This window comes from Sciurus carolinensis, chromosome 1 (genome assembly GCF_902686445.1).
Source record: "Sciurus carolinensis chromosome 1, mSciCar1.2, whole genome shotgun sequence".
Classification (NCBI taxonomy): Eukaryota; Metazoa; Chordata; class Mammalia; order Rodentia; family Sciuridae; genus Sciurus; species Sciurus carolinensis.
This window is the reverse complement of record NC_062213.1, coordinates 101,881,858-101,896,201: the sequence shown is the minus strand read 5'-3', so window position 1 is coordinate 101,896,201 and position 14,344 is coordinate 101,881,858. Positions and strand designations below refer to the sequence as shown.

General features: G+C 36.4%; 1 protein-coding gene across 25 annotated transcripts in view; it reads right to left on the bottom strand.

The window, feature by feature from the left end:
* Positions 1 to 14,344, bottom strand: part of Pde4dip (phosphodiesterase 4D interacting protein) — a 204,053-nt gene that overhangs the window by 39,955 nt on the left and 149,754 nt on the right. For 12 of the 25 annotated variants that reach the window (XM_047551336.1, XM_047551351.1, XM_047551329.1 and 9 more), the window contains 2 exons: positions 13,261 to 13,388; positions 3,020 to 3,111 (listed from right to left, as the gene is read on the bottom strand). In XM_047551336.1, coding sequence (XP_047407292.1) covers positions 3,020 to 3,111; positions 13,261 to 13,388 — 220 coding nt within the window. Of the gene's footprint in view, positions 1 to 1,117; positions 2,744 to 3,019; positions 3,112 to 12,884; positions 13,389 to 14,344 lie in introns of those variants that run through there. The other 13 variants (XR_007108494.1, XM_047551316.1, XM_047551360.1 and 10 more) reach the window with 3 other exon arrangements.

Here is a 14,344-nt window from a genome sequence, read left to right as displayed (position 1 = left end):
TTCCAAAGGAACTGAAATCAGTGTCAAAGGATTTCAGCACTCTCGTTGTCTATTGCAGCATCATTTACAATAGTGATGATAAGAGGTCAGCTTTTTAATGGAGAAGTAAAGAAAATATGATAGATATACACAATGGAATATTACTCAACCTCAAAAAAGGGGGAGATCCTGTCACTTGGATGATTCTGATATCCATCAGGCTAAGAGAAATAAGCCTGGCAGAGAAAGACAAATATTACATGATCTCACTTATAGGACTGAAATGTGGAATCTAATAAAGTTGAACTAACAGAAGTAAAGAGTGAGGATTACCAGAGTGGAGGGTGGGCACAGTGGGAAGTTGTTTATCAAAAGGTACCAAGTGTTGGATAGACATAATGAATAGGTTTTGAGATTTGTTACAGAGCAGGATGACTATAGTCAATAATAATGTATTGTATATTTCAAAAGAACTAAATAAATTTCAAAGGTCTCACTGTAAGGAATCATGGGTAGGTGAGGTGATGGATATATAGTTACTAACTTGATTTAATTATTTAACATTTTATTCATATACTAAAACATCATTTTGTACCTCATAAGTGTACATAGTCATGATTTGACAATAAAAATATTAGTTTTTTTAAAAATAACTGCTCCTAAAGCATCACACTTAGTCTACTGACTATTCTCCTTTGTATTTGAATCTTAATCTTGATTAATTTTTCTCCATTGCAAAAGATAAAATGAAGAAAGCAATGATTGATTATAGTTTCTTTCATGGGAATTTTCTAGATATAATATAGATCTTACATCTGTTTTAGACTGGAATTTTGGAGGAGATATCTAGGAGACATTACCATCATAGCCAGACATGAAGCTTGCTTAAATGGGTGAATCAAAAAAATAAGGAAGAAAAAAACTTTCTTTGGCTAAAAAGTGATTCTTGCCGAGGAACCCAAGTTGGATATGTGTATTAGGGGGAGTATGTGAATGCTTGAGGTAAGAAAGGAGCTTGGTGTCAAGAATAAGTTTTAGCTTCCAAGAACACAACAAGGAGACACTCAGAACCTAATCTTAAAGAACAATTTTCCTGGAAACAAGCAAAGAATTTTTTGAGAATCTGGACACAAAACAGTTATGGAAAAGCAAGCTTTATTTAATTGGAAGGAGAGTACAACCACAAACTCCAAAAAAGATGAAGTAAACTTACAATGACTTCACAGACCAAGGTTCCTCCTCCCCAAAGCTGAAGATTGGTTTTTCAAAGAAAGGTGATAAAAAGGAAAATGGTGCTTACCCATGAGATTCTTCATCCAACAGGTATACACTTTGTCTATCATGAGTCAAGCCCTAATCCAGAGGTCTGTCAACTTAAAATTACATTAGGTATCTCCTATGCAAGTAATATTGCAAGCACTGTAATATGCCCCAAAGTAAAAGTTTATTTCCCAGTTGGACTGACCTTCTCAAAATAGGGTTTGGTCATATTCTCAGTGCTAGGCTACAGAAAAGCAAACTGTGGAAGAAATGACTTTACAAGCCAGTTTTCCTATAGGACTTGCACTACCAAAAATAGTTTTTACCATGCCAATCAGAATCTGAATCTCTTTACAGCTATGCTTCCTGCTTATGTATTCTGAAGTTAATCCCATACCACAGTCATTATAACCATCAGTGACCAGAAGCCATCCCAATCTAGTTGTCTTAAAGTGAATATCTGTTCATCCTGCAGGTTCCTTTCTCTCACCCAAGATCTTTAGTGAAATCAGGGAGTGAAGAGCAGAAGCATCTATACAGAAGGGTCAGTGGTATGCACAATTAATGTCACAACCATTGGTGAAAAGGACTCAGAAAAGCTGTAAAGCAAAAGAAGTGAAGCTGATGCAAAAACTCAAGGGAGAAGTGAAGGTTAGCTATGGCTAAAGCAACAAAAAGGGAATCTTGGTAGAAGGGAAATTCTTGAGAATGTAAGGTATCCCAGATAATTATTCATGTTATCAAGAGTCAAAGACTGTGCCACATCTGATAAGATTTGGGGAATGTTCACTTGGGCTCTTTTCACCATGTTATTAAATTTCTCCTCTTTTTCTTATGCGGGAGGTAGACAGGAAAATCCAGGAATCCTTATTTCCCCTACAGTTTTCCTGATAGTCCTAAGGAAGCCATCACTGGGGAAGCCTGGCTGCTTTTGAAGGATTTCTATCAATGATCTACTTCCTCTGCAATAACTTAGTTGCAGTCATGTTCCATCTAGAAGTTGCAACTGTTAAATGTCTTGGGGTCAGGTGGAGACACTTAGGAGTTTCAACAAGTGCTGCGGGCTCATTATCAGTGACTTAATCTCTGAGGTCCAGGACATTCACTGGTGCATTCACTCGTGGGCTTGAGACCGTGCTTTCTCCGATGGTGGGTGGGAACAGTGTTTCAGCCTTGAATACCAAGTTCTGAGGTTTGAGAGGGGCTTGCCATTTGAAGGGCCATCTGTTGGTCATTGACTTAGTCACAACCTGGGTAGTCTGACAGGTTGCACAGTCAACTTCTCTTCTGTATGAGATCTCACAGAGAAAGATCCCTGCTCTGGAGGCATTCTGATCCTCTTGGAGTTTCTCAGCATTCTCCCCAAGCAGGTTCCAAGCCTACCACCTCCCCAAGCAGCCCCTCGATGTCTCCCTGTCTTCCGTGATGTGTTTCAGTTACAAAAGCCCAAGGGGCGGGGGAAGGATCCATTGTCTTTTAAGTTAAAATTCTTCTGAAGCTATAGCTACAGACAGTAAATAGAGGCAAAGGTGGGTAGGAAGGGGCAGGAAGCAGAAGAAAACACAGAAGTAGTAAAAACAAAAGGGTTGATTGGAGAGAAAAACTGAGGATATGGGTTGGAGAGGAAGCTGGAATGCTCAGGGAGGACAAAAAGCAGCCTGGGTTTATATAGAATGATGTCTTCTCATTCCAGGAGCACAAAGGCTGTGGGAGACCATCAGACCCCAGAAGGGCTGTGTGCCTTCCACCCGGGGAACCCCAGGACCTGACACTGACTTACGTGCTGGTGGCTGTTGTGTGCAGCCTCCTCCTCAATACTGTCAGTGAACTCAGTGCTTGCATCTTCAGTGTCATCTCCTGCTGCAGCCACACCTGGAAGTAAGTCCAGAAAAGAAAGATGATTTCCTTCACAGATGGCTTCCAGACCGCAGGTAAAATTACACTTGCCATCTGCCTTTGATTTCTTCCTTTCCCCATGTGCCTGGCATCCTCACTATCAGGGAAGGCAGTACTAGTCCTTCTCAGTGCATCAGCAATACTTTTCTACCAACACTCAAGTTTCAAAACAGAAGCTGGCTCTAACGCACAAAAATCTACAACCAAAAAACTTGACTGTCAAGAGTGATTACCCTCTCACATATTTTTTTAAAGTCTGAATGATTCCCCATCCTGGCTATGTAACAACTTTCTCTTTTATAACATGGGCCAAAAATAACTAATCTTTTCTCCCCACTGACAGAGTTCCTTATTTCCTGGGGATTAAGGCCACCCACTTCTTTTCATACTTTTCCATTGTTGGGATCAGCTGTACATGGACTGACGACATCTCTGAGGTTCTCCTATCTGAGAGTCCTGTGTCCTGCAAAGGTTCAGGTCTAGTCCAGATCCAAAGCATAGAATGGGTCAAGGGTTTCCTAATTCCCTCCTCTTACTTTCCCTTCTCTCCATGTCTCTCAAACTTTGTTCAATGCCAACATACCTTGAGTGGAAGGTTTCTTGCACTTTGTTCAAATAAGGTTTAATCCATACTTTCATTCCCCAAAGATGTACACAGTCACCCTAGAGCACAAACATCCACACCCTGCTCTAAAGGACAAATAGCTGCTGTTACTGGACTGGTAATTAGTGGTCTAGGGCAGTGCTGACCAATAGAACCTTCTTTGATGATGGCAGTGTTTTTTTGCCTACCGTACCCAGTAAGTAGAAACTGGACACATGTGGCTATTAAGCACTTGAAATGCAGCTAATGTGACTTAGAAACTAGATTCATCATTTTATTCAAATTAATTTGTATTTATATAGTCATATGCTAGTGGCTACTATATTGAACAAATCTAGAGCATTTCTTCCTTTTTACTTTTGTTAGAATAAAAATCTGCTCATACAATTTTAGATCAACAACTGTGCCCATGTTAGATTTTTATTTATGACAACCTGTATCTTATAGAACCTACCCAAGTTAGAAAATCTCAAGATCTATTTCTGACCCTGGTCTCAGCAACCACTTGTTTAAATCCTCTTCTGACCACTCAATAACCCTTCCTTAAAGATATTAAGTGGCTTGTCCAAGGTTACCCAGCTAATTCTGACAAGACCTATGCCAAGCTAATTGTCTGTACTCTTAGGATCCATTCATTGTTTCCTCAGGTGATAAATCAGACCTTTATCTTTTCTTCTTCCTTCCAATTCAAGGAGCCTCCTCCTGAGCTCAGACATCCATAAATGAAAGGTTCAACATGAATAATACACATTCACTCTGAGTGGTTACCCCTCTCACCTATATCAAGAAAGTCTGAATTATTACTCCTCATCCTGCAGATGAGTTGAACAGGGGCAGTTCACATTTATATTTCATTTCTTGGCATCTGCAAGTCCATGGCACAGAATTTCCGATGGCTCAGGCTGACCTCATCAAAGTATAAAAGGTAATTAGGCATGCTGTTCTAACAGTTTAAGTTCCCTGGTCTTCATGGTGAATGCTGTGTTAATTGTGGACCACAGCAGGACCCTATTCAGTAAATACCTCCACAAGGAGAAACCTCTACCACTCAGTATCTTTATCTGTGGCAGACAGTGTACAGCAGGAATTTCCAATATTTACTCTTTCTAACTGGCCCCAGAACTACCTCACTCAAGGTACTGGCTGAGTAGAGGTGAATGCTCTGATTGCTGTAAACACTAAACCCAAAATGACACTTCACCTGAGGACACGTATATTACACTAGGCTTACTTTGGAGAATCTTTCCCTGTACAACAAGAGTGATCATAATCTTTTATCTTTTTTCTGCAAAAAAAAAAAAAAAAAAATGAATTGTCCTACTCAGTGGAAGATTAAGAAAGTATACTTCTGCCATTGTTTTCCTTTTGAGCACTGAGCTAGAGAATGATCCTAGGGTTCAAGGAAGCTCAGCTGTTAGATCCAGATCCTTGTCCCTGTACCGTTCTTGGTGGCTTGTGTAGCACATGCTAAGCCCACATCCCAAGGTGGTTCCTGTAGTAAGTTCCTCAAGTGGAGTTAAGAAAGGTGCCTGTCACTGGTCTTGAAGTTTTTTATCTGACACTTTCTGCCCTCCACTTACCTTTGAGGTCCTTTCTGATAATACATTTACATTTCTAGATAATGTTCCTCTTTAATTCACTGTGGGGAGGGCAGGATGTCTTGGTTCTAACTTCATCAGAAATTAGAAAAAAAGGAAGAATTCCCCTTTTACCTCCACAATCTACTACACAGGGATTTTGTTTTTCTTTTCTCCCCGCCCCCAGTTCAATATGCTGTATGTCCTTTATGGCAACTTTACAGTTGCTCACCTTTTACCAGCTTGAATTAGAAAGTTGAAAACAAATTGTTTTGTGCATGTCTGAGGACTAGAATAAAGCTGAAAATATTTTATAGAAAATGTTGGAATAAAATGAAGATATCTTACACATCTTATATCTAAGTGTACATTACACATCCGTCTGTTACCATTTATATTTTTAAAATTAATGAAAATAAAGAACCTCTTTTGTGGCAAACCCCTTTTCTAAGCTTTTACATGGCAATAAAAGTCTATCTTCAGAAATATCTTGGAATACTTTAGACTTCTAATTTAAAAAAGGTACTAATACCTTTTATACTGATGAGTCTTCTGCTTTTTATGGATAAAGATGTGAAATAAACTGGTCTGTAACTTGGAGTCTCCAAAATCTAAGAATCTATTCATTCACAGTTGACTCACTTCTCCAAGATTGTTTTACATGTTTCATGTTAGCATGAAAACATGCCTGAAATTTTAAATACTTTTATTTGAAGTTTTAATAGAGTTGTTTCTTACAAGATTCTAGGCTCTGAACCACACACAAAATAGAGGTGATACCAAAATGCCCATTATTTAGATTTAGAAAATTATCTTCTACCAGATATTTGGTTCTACAAAATAAAAGTAAAATAATCCTCTATAACATGATAAAATCCTTTGGCAACAATTTAAACATTCTGCAAATGTAAGGTTTTCTTTGAAGCAAAAATTCATACTTTTATAAAACTTTTTAAATTGAAGATAACATATCAAGAACGTGGACTCTGGAGCCAGTCTATGTTTGAATCTGCTTTTATCACTGGTTTTGTGATTTTAAGCAAGCCATAACTGTCTGTAATCAGTCTCCTCATTTGTTAATTAGGGTTAATAATATCATCCATTCCATGCAGCTGTTGTGAACTTCAAAGGGTTTGCTGATTTTAAAGTGCTTGGAACAGTGTTTACTGCAGTATGTCCTCAATAAATCACGCCCTCAGACAGTAGTTCTGTTTATTATTGTTGTTGCTGCTTATAAATTGGTCTTGGACTAAAAAGTTAAGGGCTAACTAAGCTGAAGGTCATAGGATCTAAATGTAATCAGCATAGGGAAGTTTTAGACCTGATGTTATTAAATGGATGATCTTGAATGATTCTTCACTTCTGAATTATTTCAGCAAGATGCTTGAAATAATACTTATTGTTCTTTCTTCCTTACAGGACAGTTGAAAAAGAAGAGTCACCAGCGAAATAGGATGAACTCTTGTGGAAAGGTGCCATACAAACAGGATTCATCAGCACTAAATTATAACTGTCTTGGAACTCCACCATGCCCAATAAGCTTTACAGGAAAATTCATGAAGTTTCATTTTAATTCTTAGTGGGGAGTCCAAACTGCGTGGGGTCAAGGCCATTCCCCCTACTCTATAATCATTATTTCCCCTATAAGCCATTTATGTGGGATCAACAGCAAAGGATAATGCACTTTAGTACAACAATCGATAGATAATTGTCCTATGGAAAAAAGATATGAGTCTTCTCTACTTTGCACATAAATCTTTTAAGAACTAAACCAAGAACATAGCAGGACTCATATTTTACTAATTCTGAAAAGGGATTTTAAAAGCTAGTACTTGACAGTATGAGTAAGTTTGCCGGGTTCACTGTCTTTCCCTCAGTGCAAGTTCCTCTCTGCCCATCTTTCTTTCATTCCTGGGCACTCTGTTATGTGCTGTTATTAGAACTCTCATATTTTAATGTCATGAACCAACCATTGTTGACTTAATATTATGATGCCAGATGAAAGAACCAAAGGAAAACATTCTTCTATCAAATCACAATTTCATCCACATCCATTCCCTTCAGGGTCATAAGAAAACTTCAAGGTTCTATATGCCCTCCATAGCTTCTGCTGAGAAATAAAATTCTTTACCTAAACAGATGCTTATTTTAGAACAGGAGAAAGCTGCTGTCTGCAGTCAAGCCCCTTTGTGGAATATCTTTGTCTTTAAGGTGCAACATGCCTCATGCAGCCTGGAGGGTCACTGACCCACACATTATTCAGAAAGCACCCATTTTAAGTGACTTTACACAACTAAATTATAGTCCAAATCACTTTTCAGGGTATGAAATGTCAACAGAATTTTGAAAAACATTTTGTACTTTTTCAAAAGGGTGATTAGTCAATAAACTAGTCACCTAATCTTAGGATGACCAGGACATGTGTAAATTAGGACTGTCTCGGAGAGAAGATATGCTCACTGGACCTATTCTGTAAAATGTAATTCTGTAATGTCAAGGATTTCCTCCTGCTTATGGTCTCTTCCTCAAAGAACACAAGAAACAGGCTTTCCTAGGAATATTTAAAGAGATGGCACCACCCACCACAACAGTGGATTCTCAAATCTGTCCTGCTTTCTCCTACCCTGCTTCAGCAAGGAGAATTAAGAGAGGACTTTTAAGGTAAAGCAGCCCTTTTCACTTTTCTGAAGAAAGTGCAATGCTGTTTCTCTCATTTCATTGGGAGAAGAAAAATTCAGGTTTCCTCTTCCTTCCTTTAGTTTAAGTACTCATTCCAAAGAGCCTTACTCTGACTTGGAATTTTAATACAAGGATCAATAAATTGATTCCCCTATGAAGGAAAAAAGATATAAGCATCCTCTACTTCTTTTCTCATAAATCTTTTAAGAATGAAACCAAATAGTTTCTGTTGGCCTTTGATATTTTTATTGGATCAGTAACAATTTGTTGTATCTCAACTAAAGTAAGCTGAAACTCTAACACTTATATATAAAGTACACTCTCCATTTTAGCACAAATATTAATACAGATTAACAGCACAGATCTATGAAGAAATTAACTTTCAAATAAAAATATACAGCTTAATTTGGTGGGGAAAGTTCTGGAAATAACTTAATGCCATGTTTCTGATCATTTAACAAGTCATTTTCTTCTTCATCTGAAGTTATGAATCACTTTAAGCCCACAAAATTTAAAGTGATAAAAGTAAAACTTTGCTTTTAAAAAATCAATAATACTCTATGGACAAAGATGAAAATTCATGATTTATAAAACATACTTGTATATATACATACCTCTAAAGTTTATAAATTGAGAGATAAATATCTTAGAATGACTTTACAACTGTACCTCATACTCATGATATATACTAAAAGCAAGTCTACAAGCATTTGCCACACAATCAGGAGTTCTCTGAGGAAACAGGTAAGTTTTTGTCCTTAGTCCTACTCTTCATATTATTTTAGATCAAACATTTTTTGATGCTGCTGAACTTTTTGATTTATCTTTCCATCTTTAGCAAAGGAAAACAGTATAATAAAGATTTTTATTTTTGGAATTTGACTACACAACAAAGAAAAGGGAAGTAACACAAAAATAATGAGTATATCACTTTACAGGTTTAAATGTTCTTACTTGAAATCTGGTCAAAAAATTAGCACTGTTAGTTCTACAGTTTTGGATTTCCCTTCCAGTTCCCTGTTGGAGGCAAATGATAATTTTTTATTTGGTAAAATTATCCTGGCTCATGTGATTATATAGAAAAAAGCTGAGGACTTACCTTCTATCAATACTGAAGACTATGTAAAAGCAACATGTTTATTTTCTAATCATAATAAAATGTTTTAATAAAGCTACAAATGGTGAAGGAGTGACTTAAATAAGATTTCAAAATGCATTAAGACTTAGAAACTACCCTATAGAAATCAATCCAGGACACTACCTATTGACTTGTCCCTTCTATTTTTTTATTAGAGTTGCCATAAATGAGGTCCATTTATTCAACTTTTCTTTTCTTTTTTTTTTTTTTTTCCTGAGTACAAATGGTCCTATACTAACAAAAAGAGAAAAGCTTTGTAAGCTTTAACTTAAGAGAAATGAAGAAATATGTGCTTCTCTCTTTCAGGATGTTACTATTTGAAAAAGAAATTTCATTTCATTTATTCAACATTTGTACAATTTCAAGGTAAGATGGAATATGGACTTCAAGTGTGTGGATGACTGATTATTTTTTTTTTCCCCTAACTTTATAGAAAATTTGTCACCTTATCTGCAGGACACTGGCTACAGATTTGTTGAATATGGGGTCAGCTAGTATTAAAGAGGCAACTATCTTAAATGTGAAGATTCTGTGGCTCTATCATATAAAAAGACCAGAAAACAATGACTTTACCCAAACAATAGGATCTAGAAACTTCTAGCTGAAGGAAAGCAAAAGTACTGAAGTTGTTCTAAGACTTAAAGCCCCAAAGGAATGTAACTTTAGGGAAGCCAATCAACCTTTACTTCTCAAAGAAAGGAACAAATTTTGGTATAAAGTGATCTGCTGCTCCTTTCCCTAATCAGAAGATTCCAGAAGCAACTCAAAGCTCAAAGTATAAATGAAATTAACAAAACAAAAACTGAACTGTTTTGAAGCTATGAGCCCAACTTCTTGTAACTCACATACTAAACTAGAAGCATACATTAGCAAAGAAGTACTAAGTCTTTTAGGCTTAAGTCACTCATGTATAAATTAAGTAGAATACATTAAAGAATCCTATAAGGAAACTACTTCTTGTGGCTGAGATCCTAAACTGGTTAAGATTTTCTTGATCCTTAATAGAGTTTTTACCAAATATGATGTAACTGAAAAACATTTTAAAATTATGAAATAAGAAAAAAGTACTTTTCTTAAGAAATAGAGGCACTAAAAATATTGCTGCTGTCTACAACTGAATGAAGAAAAGGGGCTGTGGGATGAATGGGTTGAGGTTAGAGGGAACAGGGGGTAAGAGTATACCCTCTCAAAGTACACAGCTAAATAGCTAAAAAGAGACCATCAGACAAATGTTGACTTATACTAGTCTCTATCATTAGATTTCAATAATATGATTTAAACCTTCCATAGAAGGGTTAGGTATATAGCTCAGTCATACAGCACTTGCCTAGCACACATGAAGCTCTACAGTCAATCCCTGCACCCAACACCCAAAAAACTAAACAAAAGAACTCAAACTTAAGAGTTTAAATATGTCATAAGAACTCCTATTTCGCTCATTAAATCAATACCCTTAGAAGTCCTTTTCCTTAGTCCTAAAAACTAAAGACTTATCTACCCTGATCTCTTATAACCATTACTTTGTAGATTTCCATTATTCAAAAGAAAATGTGAGACCAGTGAAATCTATCAATATGGATTTTTCGAAATTTAAGTTCCTGTTTCTGATTAAGAATGGCCTAAGTGGGGTGGTGCAGTGCTTGCCTAGCATACTCAAGACCCCACGTTCAATCCTCAGTAACACACACACACAGCACATGATGTTTATCTAAAATTATTGTAAAGCTGAAAAATGCCTGACAATGGTAGAATAATTCAGTAAGAGCCTGTGCTCCTAAAGAGAGAATAATAGGAGCACATTATATAATGCTAAATGATAATATGAATGATACATCCAATCATAGCATAATCTACCTGTGGGTTACAGAAAAATGTTCATCAGAATTGTGTTCTCTAATCAAAAGATATCAAATTATCACACTGAACTGTTATACTAGCAAGCTCTCTCCAGGTAGCACTATTTGCAAACCTCAACCCAATCAAAACCAGAAAGTTAGTACCAGATTTTAGTTACATTTAGGGTATCAAAATCAAATTCAATATATTCTTCTATCAATCTATTTTCATGGGAGATTGATAGAAGCAGTCATCATTAACATAAATTACTATAATCACTATGAGCCATTAGAACCCAAGAATCAACTACAGTTGAAACTTAACAGTAGACCTTAGAAAGCTTCCTTAGTCTATTAGTAAAATTAAGGGAAGACTTTTCCTAAATGCCTTGTTGTGCTAACATGACAGACTACTCTTCATTAGATCGACATTTCTATACTCAACTCCACTATCTTCCTCCTTATTTGCAGAGTTACATAAAGTTTTGTACAAGAAAGCATCTCTCAAAACTGGGCAACTGGGGCTGGGGTTGTGACTCAGTGGTTGCGACTCAGTGGTTGCGTGCTTGCCTAGCACGTGTGAGACCCTGGTTTGATCCTTAGCACCACATAAAAATAAAATAAAGGTATTGTGTCCACCTACTACTAAAGAAAAAAAAATCTGGGAGAAAGAAAAGTGAGTTGTTATGCCTATACTTCCTCTCAGGGCCATTAAAAGTGAAATGGCATCTCCATTAAGAGAAAAGCTTATGGTTACCAATCTTTGCAAACTACTTAATCTAAAGATTCCAGGGCATTTCTATAGTAGAATACTTCCTCCCTAGCCACTTGAGATTGACTGATACTGTTATAGACACAGCTAAGATTATAGAATCTTTGATGGATTTTAGACTGTAATGTAGCCATGTCAGCATACAAATGTGGAAGAAACAGTGTCATGTGAAAAACAGAAAGAAAAAGAAAAATTGTGCTCTACCTAGTTTTAAAAAGAAACTAAGACATGTTTAGAGTGCTAAAACCCTAAATCCCTGCTCACTTATTTCCATGTTTAAAGCAACTGAAATTGCAGCTTCTAATCTAGGAAGCAAATATACACAGAAATAAGAAATCTCATGGTGCTGAGTTCACAAAACTCCACAGTAATCTTAGTTACTTTTCATACTTTTGACATTTAAGATACCAGAAATACAATCCCAAGTGCCTTCTCCTTATACCTGTCATTTGCCACAGGATATCACAAAGACACTGACTAAAACCTATGAATACAGTCAGTGACATTTCATTCTGAACTATTCGAGCACTTAAAAGCCTAGAGTCTATTACTTAATGTGGAGAAATGTATGTACACTAACGAAAAATAAAGGATTCCAACTAGTGCCACTATTGAATGGAAATACAGAAGTGATACTCTATGAGTTATTTGGCAAACTACTGATTTTAAACATGGATATTATATTGGCAATAATCTTTGTACACAGAGAATTCTGACTATGGAAGATTTTTCTTGACTAAATGGCATGCCCCTGACTTAAAGAAGTCTAAAGGGATCAACAAAGTTTTAAATAGAATTTAATATTTAATAATCTAATTTTCCCTCTGTCAATTGATAGTCAACTCTGAAACAAAATTAGAGCTAAAGTTTATTATAAACACTTTAATAGTCTTTACCTCTGCTCCTTAAATTGGCCTAAGATTACTCTCCTGATTTTGATTACCTTCTGATATGGATTATACCACTGTTGCAAAGTCATTCTTATAAGCTCTTAAGTGTTCTTTTTCTTATCTTGAAACTTTCATTTTATTCTTTTATTGGATTAAAAAATGCTCTCAAAGAACAGGAGTTGATTAATGGCAAAAATAATACACACACATGCATTTATGACATGATATGGAACATATGAAATGGATTGTGAAAGTGGGGAAGGAATAAACTTTATTGGCCCATAGAACGGATGAGGGGACGAGAAGAAGGGACTAGGAAAAAGAATGAGTATGTGTGGGAAAACTAAAACTGAATGATTTAAAATGTGTAAATACACTTTGTAACCTCCACCAATCAATGGGAGAAGAAGATAAGTACAATAAGATACAGGAGGTTAAAGTGAGTTTCACTTTGTAGTTGCTGCTACTTGTACCGGTTCTATCATTAGTAAGTCACCATTTCATTCTGCCACATCAGACATGGCTCCCTCTGGTTAGTGGAAACAAGTTTTCCATCCTGGGATGCAGTGTGACCCGCCAGTGCTCAGAAGGCATGCTTGTGACGAACTTGCACACCTTCCAGTTCCCCACCTCCAACGGCGGCCAGGGTCTCCAGCCTGCTTAAGCGCTCCAGGCTTCTTCCAAGAACTTCTTCTAGCCGATTGCGTAATACCTGGGCCCCTTCCAGTTCCACCTGCAGAGTTTGGTCTCTCTCAGAGCTGATTAAACATGCCACATGGAAGGAAAATGGATTAGCCAGAAACTGTAACAAGTCCACATATGTTTCCAAAAAGCCATCAATGCCACTCTGGGTCATGAGATTTTTCTAAAGTAATGTTCTTCAGAACATCATAAATGAATGAGGTCTTTGTTGCAGCACGTATGGACACTGCTGGTAGATTTGTAAGGCCTGTTTCTTTCTTCAAAGTTTGCCCCTTTAGGCCAGATTCTGGGCCAATCTCAAATAAAATCATAGTCCTATGATTGCTCTTACACTCCTATAGGCCCCACAAGAGAAACTGCATTATTTGACTAAGAGCTTTAGTTTCTGAAAAACTAAAACTCAGGAAAAATTAAATGTAAACTGAAGCAAGACTGAGCCAAGTAGGATTGCTATTGAGGATAGCTATTTTCTCATTTTTTACCAAAATTGATAGCATTCCAAAAAGGAATCCAGTTCATGAAAACTAAAGATCCAGAAGTTCTTTAAAAAATAACACAAGCAAGTGGTGCTATCATACCTTTCCTCTGCTTTCATTTTCCCAAGTAGAAAGAAAATATTTGTTTAAACCCAATAAGAAATTAGAATAAATTGGAATAATAAAAAATAAAAACTGTGAAAGAAAAAAAAGGACTAGGAAAGAAGACAAAATGAGAAGAAAAAAAAAAAAAAAGAAGAAAGTAATATAAAATAAACCCAAAAGATATAAAATACATGACCAAAAATCAAGAGGTACAAGAAAATACATTCATCAAGATGGTTATCAATGATTCTGAGGTGATATTAGGCATTGCAAAGAATGTATTTCCTTCAATGATAGTCAATGATATTAAACTAATATCCAAGTCCTTCATATTGTACTTTTATAATAGAACAGCCTTTAACAGGACATGGAACATAAAAAGGAAGGAAACATATATCAAGTGCTTACCATATGCAAGGCACAGTTTAGAT